This window comes from Mustela nivalis (assembly GCF_964662115.1).
Source record: "Mustela nivalis genome assembly, chromosome: 1".
Lineage (NCBI taxonomy): Eukaryota > Metazoa > Chordata > Mammalia > Carnivora > Mustelidae > Mustela > Mustela nivalis.
The window spans coordinates 58060610-58076900 of NC_139020.1; the positions used below are offsets into that span (position 1 = coordinate 58060610).

A 16291-nucleotide genomic window follows, 5' to 3' on the forward strand; every position below is an offset into this window, starting at 1 on the left:
TAATATAACTATGAAAAACTTATATTCCTGAAAAACAACCTGTAGCTCTACACATTTATTTATTTATTTATTTTTTACAAAACAAAGTAAAACTCTCTTAACTTAGGGCTCAGTGACCTTCTCAATCTATAGAGTTTTCTGTTGCTGAAGAAAATAAATGCTGGCTATTATATAGTGAGCAAGGTTGCTGGTGTTTTTTTACATTATTATCTTTCCCTGCTATGATTATTGTTATTGTATAAAAAGGGCTGTTTTTGGTAATCATTATTTCTCATTGTGCCATTTTAGAAAATATTCCCTAGGAGTCAGCTAGGTACACCCAGAAGCCTTAATGAACATTTCAGGGCAGTCATGTCCTCTCCTGTTACCTCTGGCCCCTAACAAGAGATGCCACTGAAAACACGAGAGCAAATAACAAAAAATGATCACTTTTCACAAAACCAGAAATGTCAAAGGAATCATATCTTCCAAGAGTGCTTGCTAATATAAGTGTGCCTGTCCCTTGTCCAAAGGCAATTCATGAAAATATTCCAAAGAAGAAAACTTGTGATAATTTACAATGGTGTTTCTTAATTCAGGAAATGGATCACCCAGGACAAATCATTTAAAAGACGGTTTTCCTTATACACAGATGACAAGCCTATTGTCCTTCAAAGTCTCATAGCTGTTAATCTATTCAACAAAACTTTAATGAGCACCTACTATGTAGTTAGGGCCCTGAGATTTAAAAAAAAAAAATGAATAAGAAATCCTCAAGTTAAGGCCACTCCCACTTTGTTTAGGAAGGCAGACAAGTTCAATTTTATGTATTTAGTTATTTGATTTTTTTTTTTTTTTTGAGTGAGTGAGAGAGAGAGGAGGGGCAGAGGGAGAGAGAATCTTAACCAGTTTCCACGCCCTGAGACAGTGACCTGAGCGGAAATCAAAAGTTAGAGCTGAACTGACTGAGTCATGCAGGCACCCCAGACAAGTTCAATTTAGATAACAACTTATGATTTTTCTTTTCCTTAAAAGAAAATCTCAGGATGCATTTAGCTGTAATTAAGTACACAAATTGCCAGAGTTGAATGTGTTTTGGCAAAAGCAAAAACCAGACTTGACCAACTCGGAGCACTAGGGATTACAGCAAAGTAATCTTTTCTCTGGCAGGTGTCAGGTTGGAGGAAAAGACACTTGGTATTTTATGGAAGTCATCTTAGCCATGTGCACCATTAGAAGGGCACTGCTGGTTCTCAAAGGCCGGTGATGACTCAGGCTCATGAGCTTTCTGTCTGTTTTCCTTCCAGTGACTCCTAAGCCCATCTGTAATGCCAGTTCCTTAAGACAGCCCAGCCCTCTGGTCTGTGACGGCTTCAGGGACTGTGAGGATGGCCAGGATGAGCAGAACTGCACTCAGAGTGAGGGAGAGTCCTCTGTGCTCTGCCCTTCTTCCTGTATACTCCGTTAAGTGGGAACTGAATACCCCTGGGGTGTGGGGTAGGACAACTGATGTGTGCTGGTGTTGCCAAGACTTACCCAGTTTCAGCACTGAAAATCCCAGTTCCCTGGGTTCCTCCTGGACCCAGGCAAAATGGGACAGTTGGTCACTGTTTGAGTTGAGTGTGTGTGTTGAGTGTGTGCATGTGTGCGTGCACGTGCGTGTGTGTCATGTGAATACTGGAAGATTTTCGTTGCTTATTTGCTTTTAATGCCGCTGGAGAGTAAAGGATGCTGAGGACGTGATCTAGAGGGACCTGCCAGATACCGTGATGGGCATGTTCTCTTCTAGCCCCTGCAGAAACACACACCACTAGAGCTGTGAACAAATGTGCTGGGATTCCCAAAGCCTGTCCTTTCCCCCCATAATGCTGTGAAAGGACTGGATATAGTATTGACCTTTGCTCAAAATTTTCTTGGAGAGCACGACAAAATAATCAATAGGCCACGGCCTAAAGAAACCAATAAGGCCAACTGCTTTGCATGTCTGGAAGAAGAAAGGAGGGGCCATGGGATTGATTCTCAACAGGTGGCCTGCCTGCCCGCCTGGCTTCCAATGGCTCTGCTGGGGTGAGGGGGCTGGTCACCGTGGGCTCGCATCATCGCCCTCTGCCATGTTGCCCAGAATGGCAAATACCGATGCCCGGGCAACCCCATCCTTGGAGGACGGAGTTGAGTGTCATTCCCTCAAGTCTGTTTCTGGTCAGGAAAAACTCTACCCTCTTTTGTTCATTTTTAGGCATTCCATGTAGCCACAGGACTTTTAAATGCGGCAATGATATTTGCTTTAGGAAACAAAACGCACAGTGTGATGGGACCGTGGACTGCCCAGACGGAAGCGACGAGGAAGGCTGCAGTGAGTAGAAATACTCTCCTTCCGACTCCCTGTAGTCCCTCCTCGGGTCCCAGTTGTTCATTTTCATTCCCTTCTTGGGGTCAATCCCCCTGGCAAAAGTTGGAGTCCTGGGAAGAACAGTAAATATTGGAGAACTGCGACTGAAATGGTTTCTCAGAATAAAAACCTCTGGTGGGGATCCTCTCTGTTTTCTCGACAACAAGCATTAAAGCCTCAGGTGCTTATAATGAGAACTTCCACTTTCTGGTAACTCTAATCAAGGGAGAGGCTCCTAAATAAAAAGTCCCCGAGAAAAGAAACTGAAACTGGAACGCAGTGGATGACTGTGACTTAAGCCTTGTGTTAGAATCAATGCCAAGCGCTGCTGCTTTCTTTGGCTACGCCCTGAAAACTATAGTCTGCCATATGTTAGTTTGTGGTCTCTAACTGGCTCCTAGGCAGCAGGGTAGTTACGCATCCTTATCAAAACATAACTGGAAAATAATTGTTCTGGTAACGACTTTGTCTTAATAGGTTTTCACATGTCTTTCTCTCAAATCAGCGCGCTCCCAAAGACGCACTCGCTTCTCTTGCGATTGGAACTAATCTTTTCCTCCCCAATCATCTAAGCCCCAAGGCTACTGCTCCTATCACGCAGCTGTTGCTAAAGAGGCCCCTCTTCCTTGAATCAATGTGCTTTATTGTCCAGAGACTCTGTGTCCCGCCTGTTCTCCGGAGGAAGTGGTCTGGGGGTGCGTTTTCTCTAGAGAAGCAAGAGGTTTCAAATTGCTTGCCTGGTGCCTCAGTTCCCAGTGCAGCTTGAAACCCGATTTAATTTCCAGTTTTTCTTCCAAGTCTGCTCCAGGTCTGCTTTTAAGTCACATGGCCCTTCCTTTCTCCGAAGGCTGCAGCAGGGGCTCCTCCGCCCTCCACCGCATCATTGGGGGCAGCGACACACAGGAAGGGGGTTGGCCGTGGCAAGTCAGCCTCCACTTTGTCGGCTCGGCCTACTGTGCAGCCTCGGTCATCTCCAGGGAGTGGCTTCTTTCTGCGGCCCACTGTTTCCACGGAAACAGGTAGGGCATCTCACTTCTTAGTCTAAGAGGGCACACTCTCTGATCCCTGACCATACATCTGCCCTCAAGCTGTGGAAGGAAGCTGCCCGCTGGGGACGTTGGAGCAGTTCAAATGGCGCACGCGTGCGTGTGTGTGTGTGTGTGTGTGTGTGTAGAACAGGCACTGGACTTCTATTTGGAGAGGAAAGGTAATTTCCAAAGTGGTGGTTGGCAGGGGTGGGGGGTGGGGCTCCCACATTACCAGGCAACTAACTCTGACGCCAGTCTAGTGTCTTGCAGTTTAACTCAATTCTGACCCTGTCTGCTTGCAGATAGCATCAGATTAAACAGGTGGAGGGCTCAGACCTAGGAAACATTTCTCTCCTCCCCACCTCAGACACCTCTTCTAAGTCCAGATTGTCACTATTCTTCTGGCTCAACAGCTATAGAGGTTCTAACCATCTCTTCTTAGGGTTTAGTAAATTTGCTAGAGCAGTTCATAGAACTGAGAAAAGTGGTTTACTTTCTAGATCACTGGTTTATTGTAAAAGGGTGTAACTCAGGAACAACCAGAGGGACGAGATACACAGGACAAGGTTTGGGGAAAGGGTGAGAAGCTATCATGCCCTCTCCAGACCCCTGTCCTTTTGGGTCTTTATGGAGGCTTCATTACACAGGCAAGATTGATTAAATCATTGCCATTGGCAGTAGATTCAACCTCCAGCCCCTCTCCCCTCCTCAGAGGTCAGTGAGTGGGACTGAAAGTTGCAACCCTCCAATTACATAGTTGGTTCTCCTGGCCACCAGCTCCCCGGCCTTAGGTGGGGTCCAAAAGTCAACATTAACATAACAACATAATAAAAGACAGCTTTGTGGCTCTATTCATTTAGGAAACTCCAAGGGTTTTTAATATTTGAATAAAATAATAATTTAATGAAATAAAAATAAAATAAAGTATAAATAAAATATAAAATAAATGAAATATAAATAAAAATAAAGTAAAAATAAAATAATAATTTAATATAAAAGGGTTTTATATAATTGAACTATGTGCTTCTTGTGGAACTTACAGAATTCACGTTCATGATTAAAATGGCTATGCTTGTCTTCGATCATTAGTCTTTTACACTATGACACTGTTCCAAGTAATATGCTAACCTTAATACTCCCCCAGGTCCCTGATGCCAACCATGAGATGTCAGGCCAGCAGATTTGGGGCCACACTCTTTGAATTCTGTCCTTATTTTTCTTGCAAAGCTTTCACAATCTCTTCACCCCGCTAGAACAATCTCTTCATCCCACTAGAACAAGGCTGCTGTGCAGGTGGAGATGGATACCTCACATGGAGACCACAAGACCCTCAGTAAATTTGTGCAAGGCCACAAAGGTCAGAAGTAGAGTTCTGGAAGGGCTGGCAAAGAGTGGGGTCCTTGTGAATGGTCATGCTTGAGTAGTTGTAGCCATGATCTTTCAGGCTTCTGGTAGATGGATGACAAGAAGGAATTTCATCAAATTCCTCCTTATTGCACTTTGATTTCTAAACTCTCTTGAATTCATATTATTTGAATTTGGCAAAAGGATTCCCAGATCATTGTCTTACTGGCCATGTCTGTCCCCATCAGATGCCTATGTCAGCATGAATAGAAAGAATGTAACAAATTAATTCCTAGTCACATTCTTGACCTGCATGTGGCTCATGAAATAGCAGTGGCAACAGAATTTCCAGCAGTTCTTTAGGATGGCAGAGGGACTTTTCTGGAACATGGCTATCATGCACCACTCCTACTAGACCTTCCTTCAACTCTGTTTACTAGGAGACAGGGAGGCTGGGAAACGTTGTGTTTTCTGCCATGCCCACGGACAGAGCCAGGGACTAGAATGGGACTGGAAGGGAGGCCTCCTTTTCTCAGCACTTGTCAGGCTGCAGAGGGCTTTTGTCCAAACCCTGGATGGTTCTTCAAACCCTGGCCACTGACTTCATGCTTCCTTCCTTTTCTGCCAGGTTGTCAGACCCCACGCCATGGACTGCTCACCTCGGGATGTACGTGCAGGGGAATGCCAAGTTCATCTCCCCAGTGAAGAGAATTGTGGTCCATGAGTACTATAACAGTCAGACCTTTGACTATGACATTGCTCTGCTACAGCTCAGTACAGCCTGGCCTGAGACCCTGAAACAGCTCATTCAGCCAATATGCATCCCTCCTGCTGGCCAGAAAGTGCGCGGTGGGGAGAAGTGCTGGGTGACCGGCTGGGGGCGAAGGCATGAAGCAGGTGTGAACGGGTGAAGGGTCATGCCCTCCCCCTCCAGATAATACTAACTTGCATTGATGTAGTGCTTTGGGGCTCATAGGGGTTTTTTGTATATGTTCTCATTTGAGCTTCCTGATAATTCTAAGAAGTAGAATGGAGGCAGCATCGGGGCGGCAGGGAGGGATGGTTCTGAATAGGGCAAGATTGGAGAGACGGTATGGGCCTTTTCCAAATTTTGCTAGGTTTTCCACTACAGAAGAGAGTTCCTCTTTACTCTTTAGGTTCCCTTTCACCCAAAGAAGGGATTCCTTTTCTTAAAGAAGAGGACACCCCCCTCCCCAACAACCCTATTATGTCAAGTCAGAGGTAACTATCTGGAGGGTTGTGCAGATCTGTCTATCACAAGGGCAACTTGCCAGGTAGATGACAGTCAGGGCTGAAAGCCAGCCTGTCCTTAGCTCCCCAGAGTGCAAATTCAGGCCTGAGGGTACATCAACCTAGAACTGGACCTCCCAGAGGGGATACCTCTGTACAATCCCTATAATGATAGCTGGCATCTCTATCATTATGCACAAAGGTCAGAGTGGTAGGGACGTCAAGATGTCCCCACATCTGCTCCATCAAGATGTTTCACAGTCTAGGATTAAAGGTTGATTCTGAATACGCAGTGAGAGGAAGAAGCCACAGCTTTGTGAGTACTGCCCCAGGGCTGACGCTTTTCCTTCGTCTCACTGACATCTCAGATTCCCGGGCAGCCATTTCCAAGGGTTTAAGGACAGATGTGTTTTCTGCCAACTTTGACTCTTATCCTTGCCCTCCTTTTGACACTCTCTAAACGTTCCTTGCGGGCAGCTTCTGCAGGGCTCACTGCTGGCATGTGAGTTAATATCTCAGGGGCCTGCTGGGATCTCATGGCTCCAATCCCCATAACCTATCAGGACTGTGCTCCGGGCTTTAATGACATTATCTTAGATCACAGGAGGGAAGAGTAGATTCAAACAGCTTATCATGGGACATCTCTTTATAAGCATGAGTGTGAGTGTACTTACTTTTCGGAATCATTTTAGCCAGGCAGGATAAAAAGGAAGTGAAAAGGGTATAACAAAACTGTTATGTCTTTATGGTTTCCAGTTCTCTCTCCTATATCTGATTATGCTGCTCCATTTAAAAGGTAGGCCTTGCAACCAGTATTAGTGACTATTGGGATTCACAGTCCTACCGGAAGCAGGAAGTACGTAGTGAGGGAGTGTGGCTCAGCCGGAGACAGAGTCAGACCTTGGGTGTGAGTCCTGCTCTATTACTTGCCGTCAGGTCGGCCACTACCTCTAACCTCCTCAGCCTCTATTTCTTCATCAGCAAAAGGGGGATTTTAAAAAAATTTCCATAAAAAATTGTTCTGAGGATGAGGAGAAAATGTGAGTAGCTGGTCTGACGGCACCCCGAGTAAGTGTAATCATTACCCTGATTTCCACTTCCCATGTGTTTTCCAGATAATAAAGGCTCCCCTGTTTTGCAGCAAGCAGAGGTAGAGCTCATTGACCAAACCCTCTGCGTTTCCACCTATGGGATCATCACTTCACGGATGTTGTGCGCAGGGGTCCTGTCAGGCAAGAGAGATGCCTGCAGGGTAAGTCATCGCACCTTTCCTTTGCCAAGATGCCATGCTTTCCATACGTGCTTTCATGTGTAGTTTGCACAACACTGGGAAAGAACTAGGACAGGTATTTCCCTTAATTCAGAGACTAATTATAATCTAATTGCCTAAGATCAGGGAAAGGCAATTAAATAATTAGGTCTTTAAAACTCAATATTCTGCTTCCCATGTATTTTCCTCATTTAGAAAATGAGATTTGGATTTATCATTCTGCCATGATTTATTTTCTTGTAACCAAGAACTAAAAAAAACAAAGCAGTCCTCTCTCTCTCTCTCTCTCTCTCTCACACACACACACACACACACACACACACACACACACACACACACACACAGACAGAGTGTCTGAGGATGGTTAGCAGCCATTTCTCTACTGAAATACCAGGGTTTTATTCACTTGCTCCTTTGATGCATAGGCTGGGGAAAGGGAAAGAGGAGTGGGAGAGGCGACAGAGGGAGGACACTCGTTCCTATGCCTCTGATTAGGCCTCCTGACAGGGGTCAAGTTGGAGTTTATGTTCATGGATATGTTTCCAAGTCTCAGATTCCAATCTATGCATCTAACTGTATGATTGCCAAAAGGTGAACAGATGCTTTTGAGGCTGAAGAGGGCAGTGGGAGCTGTTCCCACATCTCTCTAAAACCTTAGCCACTATGCCACAAATACTCATTGTAATAATGGATTTTATCTTCTGAACTCCTAATTTGTGGCAAGCACTAGATCCTTTACATAAATTCATTTAAGTCTTTCTTTCACGACCATTTTATGGAAGAGGAAACTGGACATAGAGAGGGTGAGCAAATTATCCAAGGTCACACAGCTAGTAAATAAATACCTGAGCTGGAATGTGAACCCTTATCTGTCTAATACTAAAACTGCTATGTTTTGGCTGCTTCCTTCCTGAGGCTAGGCAGTCATATTGTCCTATTCCACCTAGCCATCAGAGTTTATAGGTCAACTTAGACTTAGTAGAGCTGGTATGGCAATAATTAAAATAAAAAGAGCCCAGTTTCTCACCAGCCAAAATTCACTTAAGCAGGGTTGGAACTGGGGGGTGGGACTCGGGGGCAAATTCGGAATGCTTTTTTATCTTTGCCTCTAGCTAAGTTGCAGGTTTACCTGTTCTCCAAACTAGAAAAATAAAGCCCAGATGTTATAATTTAAAGGATAGATACTGTAGGAATTATGTTTACACTTTGAATTATTTTCATATTTGCTTTTTGGAGTTGAGATATCAGAAGGGACTCTCAAATGAGGGTGATCTGTCCTTGACAGCTGTGGGCCAGCAAGCCATGGAGGTTTCCTCAGGGTGTCATTCTTCATTGCTCTTTGTCAGAATCCAAAGCCAACCACTGAATTTGCATGGCCCCAAGGCAGAGGTCAACTTTTCAAGATAACCCTGGTTCCTGACATTGTTGTCAGGGCTAAATGATCCCAAAACAGAGTTTGGCAGACAGCTCACACTCAACAAATGTTAGCAGTTATTACCATTACTCTTAGTACTTTGGCTACCTCCACTACTATTGAGTTTTTTTTCTTCGTTTGGGGTGTGTGGAAGTTGTTTCCCCTACAAGAATATTGTGAAGATACTCTTGGACTAAGAAATTACATTTCTTGTGATAAATGCAGCTTTTTGACTTTGGGAAGAATAATTCTCAAATGACATTAGAAGTTTCATATTATTTCATATTATTTTCCTTCTCTAAACTACATAATAATTGGTCAAGTGAAAACTTTCCAGAATGAGAGTTTTGATACAATCCATTAAACACATTAATGACAAAATTGATGATCACAGAGAAAGATACTTCCTGCTTACATTATCTTCTTGTGTAGGGAGATTCGGGTGGACCTTTATCTTGTCGAAGAAAAAGTGATGGAAAATGGATTTTGACTGGCATCGTTAGCTGGGGACATGGATGTGGAAGACCAAACTTTCCTGGTGTTTACACGAGAGTGTCAAATTTTGTTTCCTGGATTCATAGATATGTCCCTTCTCTTTTGTAAAAGTACAAGTTGGAGTTTTGACTGTGATTTCTGGGATAGAATCTTTAAAAAAAAAAAAAAAGCAGCAATTAACCCTTAAAGGAAACCCAACTTTTTTCCTTCTGTAAATTTCAGATTGCTTACATTTGGTACCTATCGAAAGTCAGAGAGATTAATATGTATTTTATTCCATAAAAAATTGCCTCAAGGCTAGAGTTGTATTCCTTCTTAAACATCAAGGGGCTATTGATTCAGAAATGGAGGAAAACCTAATGTCATGAATCAAGACTCTTAAATAATGTAAAAAATGGGCAAGGTGCTCAGGAATCCATTCTTTATGTTTCTATTCAAGGTACAGATATTTATAAGGATTTAGTCAAATCTAATTTATTAAAATAAAAAATTCCATTAAAAATGCCTGATTTCAGTATTATAATAAAAGTAAATGCACCAAATGTCTCTTTTATAAATGCAAATGAACCCAATCTCAGTTATTGACAAAGGAAGTACCTATATTATTGGTTTCCAATCCAATTTTGTCTAACCACGTAATAACAGACTTTCTTCAGGCATGACAAAGGGTTATATTGTGTACAGAGAAACCAATCAACTAAACAACAAAACAGACAACCCAACTCACTTGGCTATTTCAGGATGTCAGGATGACATTCAACTATATGCACTAAAATCATGGAATGAAGCATCATGGTAGTTCGACTGAAAGCACTTACGTGGGATTTAAGGAATTGTGATAATCCTGTTCATCAGTTGAATGAGAAGGGAATTTTTAGATGGTTGTTTTGAAAGTCAAATTTTTCAGAAATATTATCATTGGGCTTCTGATTTTTTTAAATAAAACTCTGATGGCTTAGACTTATTTCTATTTTCAGGGTATTATAATACCTGGCATAGTTGTAAACCTGTAGTACATGCTCAAAACATCATAGTTATTGATTTATTTGATCTTGATTTAGAAGGTTTCATATTTAATCTTGGAATAGGCTTTCCATGAACAGAGGCCTCACTTAACAATACCACTGACTAGTTGAAAACAGCAGGAAGGAGAAGAATGATATCGTTTGTTTTCTCTGGGACAAAGTCAAAGAAGTAATAATGCTATTTTTAAGTAGGATCCAGAATAATGAAAATGGTTTTTGTGGGGTTTCAGAGGATCTTAATGGAACAGTAAAAGGAGAGAAAGAGAGCAAAAGGGGTCATTCTCTGGATCAGACAGAAAAACTGAAATATGGATTTAATATCCCTGAAATAGTGAATGATTCCCAGTTCAGAGAACATATTTTAATTTGCCAAAAGATTGTTTCTATCAGGTAAAAGACAACATTCTTTTTTTAATTTTTTATTTCTTTTCAGCATAACAGTATTCATTGTTTTTGCACCACACCCAGTGCTCCATGCAATCCGTGCCCTCTCTAATACCCACTACCTGGTTCCCCCAACCTCCCACCAAAAGACAACATTTTAATGATACCTTTCTGAATGGGTCCCTAAGGATTCAGTAACCCAGCTATCGCATAGTACAATTCAGAGTGCAAAGTGCACCCCTTAATTCACAAAGTGGGACTTAGCTACTAAATTCACTGTGTAGAAGAACAAATTAGGCTGACAGTTCTTAAAAACCAGGTTTATTTTGCCTGGGATTGCTATGACCTAGGTACAAGGTGAATAATTTTTTTTTTTTTTAAGATTTTATTTATTTGCCAGAGAGAGAGAGAGAGAGAGAGAGAGAGAGAGTGCTTGCAACCAGGGGGCGCAGCAGGCAGAAGGAGAAGCAGACTCTGCTCAGCTGGGAGCCAAATGTGGGAATCAATCCCAGGACCCTGAGCTCATGACCTGAGCTGGAGGCAGACATTTAATTGACTGAGCCACCCAGACATCTCTGAATTGTACTTTTTATTCATGGTCAATTCTAAGGAGATTTACTATTTAAAAACATCACCAACACCTTGAATAAGTTTGTGATCTCAGTTAGGAGATGGAGGAGGGCTAGCATGATCTATCAGATTCATCGCAGGGAATTTTTCCAAACCACACATACATGCTACCATTCTACACACTTGGTTGCACAAATGTGAGTATACCATGTTCCTCAGTAGTGCAGGGGTGGGGAAAAGGCTCAGAAACACCCACCTAGCTTACTTGGCTATATTTTTGTCTAAATGACAGGATGACATGGAACTATATACTTCATTCTTGTAAAAGTGTGGATAGAGGCAAATCCAAAGACTGGTTTAGTTGGTAGACTGGAATGGCCTCCTTAAACCAAGACCGGCACATTTCCATGGGCCAGACTACTGGGAAATATTGCCCTCCTTTACAGTGTCTTCAAATTTGCAGAATGCAACACAACAAACCAACCCTTCCTCAACTGTTTCCTGCTTGATTAGTCTGAGAGGCTGACCCAGTTGCCTATGTTTAGAGTAGAAGTGCTTGTCACCTGACACCATATGGATACATATTGTTGTGCTTTCCAGAAGTACAGGCCTCTTTGAAGGTAATGAGATCCGTGGGTGCTTTGGTGATGTCACTTAGATGATGTTACTTTATTTTTTGGTTTATACAATAATCATTTGGGAAATTATTTGCTCTCAAAGGAGAGATAAAGAAAAAGACCAAGTACTATGACAAGAAAAGCAAAATTGAAAATCTTATACCGGTCAGCAAGTCTTGGCAACAAAGAGGTTTTAATTTTTTAATGTTATTTACATTTTACTCTTTAAGGAAACTAAAGCAATTGAGGCGATAATAACTTGAAATTGTATTAAAAAGAACTATTTGTGCAAGAACTGTATACTTTAAAAAACACGTTTGAACAACTTTATGAAAGAATGATACCCTTTAAAAAGCTATCCCTATAGAAAGAGATTTTAAAGAAATGGCAAAAACAAATCTGTATAGAATTTGTTTTCTCGTCCTAAAATCTTCAACTTCCATCAACAATTGTTTAATCTAAATTTATTTCTACCTGAAGGGAGAAACATTACTTTCTTACTCATTCTGAATCCTTAGTTTAGAGTCAGACTGACTGGCAGGATGAAAAAGTCCTCAAGAAGAGATTGGGACACTTACCTACATTCTAGATCAGCTCTCTGGAGATTAAGAAATTTGCAGTTATCAGAAATCAGGAACAAGTTGCAAGTAAGAATTTAAGTAGTTCAGGTAATCTTAGGAGGTGTCAGCTAGTGTCAGTGATTAAAAAAATGCAACAGGACAGGAACACAAATCAATATAAAAAGAAAATCTATTGAGTCAAGGAATATTGTTGGCTGCTAAGGGTTGGGGGTGGGTAGCTATTAGTTACAAAGATGATTACAGTCACAGAAAGTAAGGGAACATTTACTGAGACCCTGCTATTTGTCAGGCATAGGATTAAGTGCTTTACTCTAATTACTCCATTTAATTGTCTTTACTGAGTAGGAATCATTTTATAATGAGAAAAGAAGCTTGGGGTTCCTGGGAGGGTGGGTTAAGATTCCAACTCCATTTCAGTCAGGTCATGAGTTCAGGTGGTGAGATCGAGCCCCATGTTGAGAATTAAGATTCTCTCTCTCCCTCTCTTTCTGGCTCCCACCCCGCCCTGCTGTGTGCACACTCTCTATTTCTCTCTCTTGCTCTCTCTTTAAAAAGAAGCAGTAGCTCACAGATATTAAACAACTTGCTCAAGAACATACAGTGGTGAGCCCTAAATCTGTTTGTCTTCAAAACCTATATTACTGGGACACCTGGGTGGCTCAGTTGGTTAAGCAGCTGCCTTCGGCTCAGGTCATGATTCCAGTGCCCTGGGATCGAGTCCCATATCAGGCTCCTTGCTCGGCGGGGAGCCTGCTTCTCCCTCTGCCTCTGCCTGCCATTCTGTCTGCTTGTGCTCGCTCTCCCCCCCCACCTCTGATAAATAAATAAAATCTTAAAAAAAAAATCTTAAAAACCTATTTTACCATAGAGTTGCCAACAGTGTGCAAGGGATAGGTTTATGAAATTCTAGAAACGCATCCTAATCTAGTTTAGAGATTACATAAACCCTGTTCCCCACTACTCAGAAAGCATTAGGAGATCTGGTGTAGAGTGTGTTTGTGACCATTAACAATAGTTTTTTGATCCTCTGGAGGGTGAAGAAGATTTTAAGCATCTATTCGAGGAGAAACAGAGTTCAGAAGACAGCTGTGATTCATCCAACACAGGGAGGGACTCTCCCATTGAGACTGAGCTCCTGCAGTCAAACCAGGGAATAGTGGGAAAGGTTGTCTGGGCCTTGGGTAAGGTTGGGGGGTCCGGGTTTGAGAGGCCTTGGTGATTCTAGCCAGGGTCTCAGGCCCTGGGCCTAACACACCATTGTTGCTGAGAATATCATTTTATTATTCCAACTAACCGACATTTATATAGGACATCGTGCTCCACACGGAGCTAAGCACTGGGACTTCACAGGTACCTCAACGAGCTTAGACAAAAACAAAAAAAATTACTGCTGATCCTTTGTGTTAGCTCTTCAGGCTGCTTTACTGATTCTCGGACAGTAAGAGTCAAACGGACCCCACTTTAGGGTCCTCATCCTGAATGTCCCTCTTCTTTTGACACAGCACAGCTACTGTCCTTACCAACTTTAACTCTTTGTTCCAACTGCCCATTAAAAACTGAAGGAATAATTGGCATTTAACATGATATTAGTTTCAGGTGTACAATATGATGATTCTATATTTGTGTGAATGATCATCACAGTAAGTCTAGTTCATGTTTTTCCCTACACAGTTATAGGTTTTTTTCCTCTCCCCATGAGAACTTTTAAGATCTACTCTCTGAGCAACTTTGAAATATGCAACACATATTCTAAACTACAGTCACCACGCTGAACGTTGTGTCCCCATGTCCTGTTTATTCCAGCTTCTCGATGGGGCCTGACGTGATTGCCCTATTTGTAATCCCCCCTCCTCTTTCCCTAACCTTCACCACTAGACACTCCAGACTCCCATCCTCTGCTTTTTTTCCATAACACAAGGCATTTCAAATATTTTAGAAACGTTGTTTAAGCTTATTTCCCCTCATTAAATATAAGCCTCACAATGGCCATGACTTTTATTTAGCTATCTCTTTAGACATATCTCAAGCACCCAGAAGAATGTGTGACACACAGAGCAAGCACTCAGTACAATTTGTTGAATTACATTGGCCTGAATCGGATGCATTTAGCCCAGGTACAACGTGTATTGGTCTCAGAAGAGACTGTGAATAACTTCAGGTGGAGGAGGCAAGTCAGGGAAGGTTTTGTGGAAAAAGTATATCTTGGCTAGAAGCTAAAGATGAGTGGGAACGGTCTATGCAGAAAATGGGTAGGAAAAGCATTGTTAGCAGAGGGAACATCATATACAAAGAAGTGGGGGTGGCGATAGAATGGGAGAGGTGAGGGCTAGCACGGAAGAGGAATCTGATCAGAAAAGAGGGGTGTCCTATGAGTAGGAAAGACAAGATGTCAGTAGGGAAAGGTGCAGAAAGGTGCAGGCTTCCTTTCTCTTTGCACCCTATATTCATTTTCTTCTGTGAGCTCTAAGAGGCCGACCCCCAACTTCTATCACCAGTTCCCAAAGGGGGTCACGGAAAGGAGAGTGGCAGGTGGAGAGCGAGGTCAGAGTATTTATTCCCGTCTGTTTCCTCCTTGCTGGGCTGCAGTCCTCTCGCCCTAGATACTACTGGGAGGGCCCCCTTTGAAGGCTCCAATTCTTTTTTAAAAAAGATTTTATTTATTTATTAGAGAGCACGAGCTCCGGGGAGGTACAGGGATAGAGGGGGAGGGAGGAGGAGAGGCAGAAGGAGAGAATCTCCAGCAGACGCCATGCTGAGCACAGAGCCCAAGGACGGCTGGATCCCAGTACCCGGAGATCATGACCTGAGCCAAAACCAAGAGTCAGAGGCTCAATGAACCCAACCGCCCAGGCACCCTGAAGGCTGCCAGATAGAGCCCAGATGACCAGATGATCCTGTTCCAGGCAAGAGACAGCTAGATATCCAATATTTACGAAGCAGCTGAACAGTAGGTATCAAGGATGCCAGACTTTGGGACACAAGTCAGCATCTTCTGAAGTGAAACGTATTTATATGCATCCTGTTGGGGCCTCACACTGGTCTCAATCCCTGTGTTGGGGGCAAGCCAACTCAGAACAGAACCTTGAGAGGATCAACGCAAACAGTGCTTAGCAAACCTTATTCCAGGCTCCCCAGAGCAGAAGTTCTGAACTATGCTTTTTGTGTGAGTGCCTATGCCTGTCCCTCGGGTTGTGTGTGTGTGTGCGTGTATGTGTGTTGTTGGGGGTGAGGGGTGTCTGTGACTCGTCTTCTCAAAGGCAGATGATAATAAACATTTGTGAATGTTTTCTACTTGTTGGTAGGCACTGTTTCGAGGACTTTACTGACATCAGCTCTTTTAATCCTGGCAACAGCACCATTACGTAGGCACTAACACGCTGCCAACTTTACAGACAAGAAAGCTGGCAGGAAGGGTGAAGCCCAGGGTCTCCCTGTAGGCACCGTGTGAAAGGGGATTCGCCCGGGCAGCCTGGGTCCAGAGCCTGCCCTCCCCTCCACCACCCCATCCTGTGCTCTGCACCCCATCCCGTCTCTTTGCCTGACTCTGGACTCATACAGGGAAGGCGTCATTTATTTTCCACCCGCTCGGAACCTCGCACGATGCCTGGCACGCAAGAGATGCCTCGGAGTTCCTTGCTGATGAAATGAATGAACTTCTGCTAGGCAGAGAAAGCCGGGCAAGCCCTGGCAGCAGGTGGCTCCTGGAGGCGGAACGTCCACTTTCCTCCGCCGGCACCGCGCTGCCGGGCCCATCCCGGCCACAGCCGCCACCCGGCCGGGCCCTCGGCTCCGCTTCTGCTCCGGATCTGCGCGAAGTGGGAAAGGCCGCGCCGGCAGCGCCCTGAACAAACCAGAAAAACAGCCCTCCTCTGCTCGGCTCGCGAGCCCACAGTAGGCGCGGCGGCTCTACGCCGCAGGGGCCTGGGGCGCCTCCCCAGCGCCAG

The 16291-nt window shown here is 43.5% G+C and overlaps 1 protein-coding gene across 1 annotated transcript in view; it reads left to right on the forward strand.

Moving 5' to 3' along the window:
- Positions 1 to 9712, forward strand: part of TMPRSS7 (transmembrane serine protease 7) — a 34981-nt gene extending 25269 nt beyond the window's left edge. Inside the window, exons 12-17 of the mRNA XM_082683381.1 lie at positions 1287 to 1397; positions 2216 to 2332; positions 3216 to 3387; positions 5369 to 5637; positions 7107 to 7243; positions 9108 to 9712. Of these exons, the coding sequence (XP_082539507.1) occupies positions 1287 to 1397; positions 2216 to 2332; positions 3216 to 3387; positions 5369 to 5637; positions 7107 to 7243; positions 9108 to 9278 (977 nt within the window). The 3' untranslated portion in view covers positions 9279 to 9712. The remainder of the gene's footprint in view (positions 1 to 1286; positions 1398 to 2215; positions 2333 to 3215; positions 3388 to 5368; positions 5638 to 7106; positions 7244 to 9107) is intronic.
- Positions 9713 to 16291: the final 6579 nt, after the last annotated feature.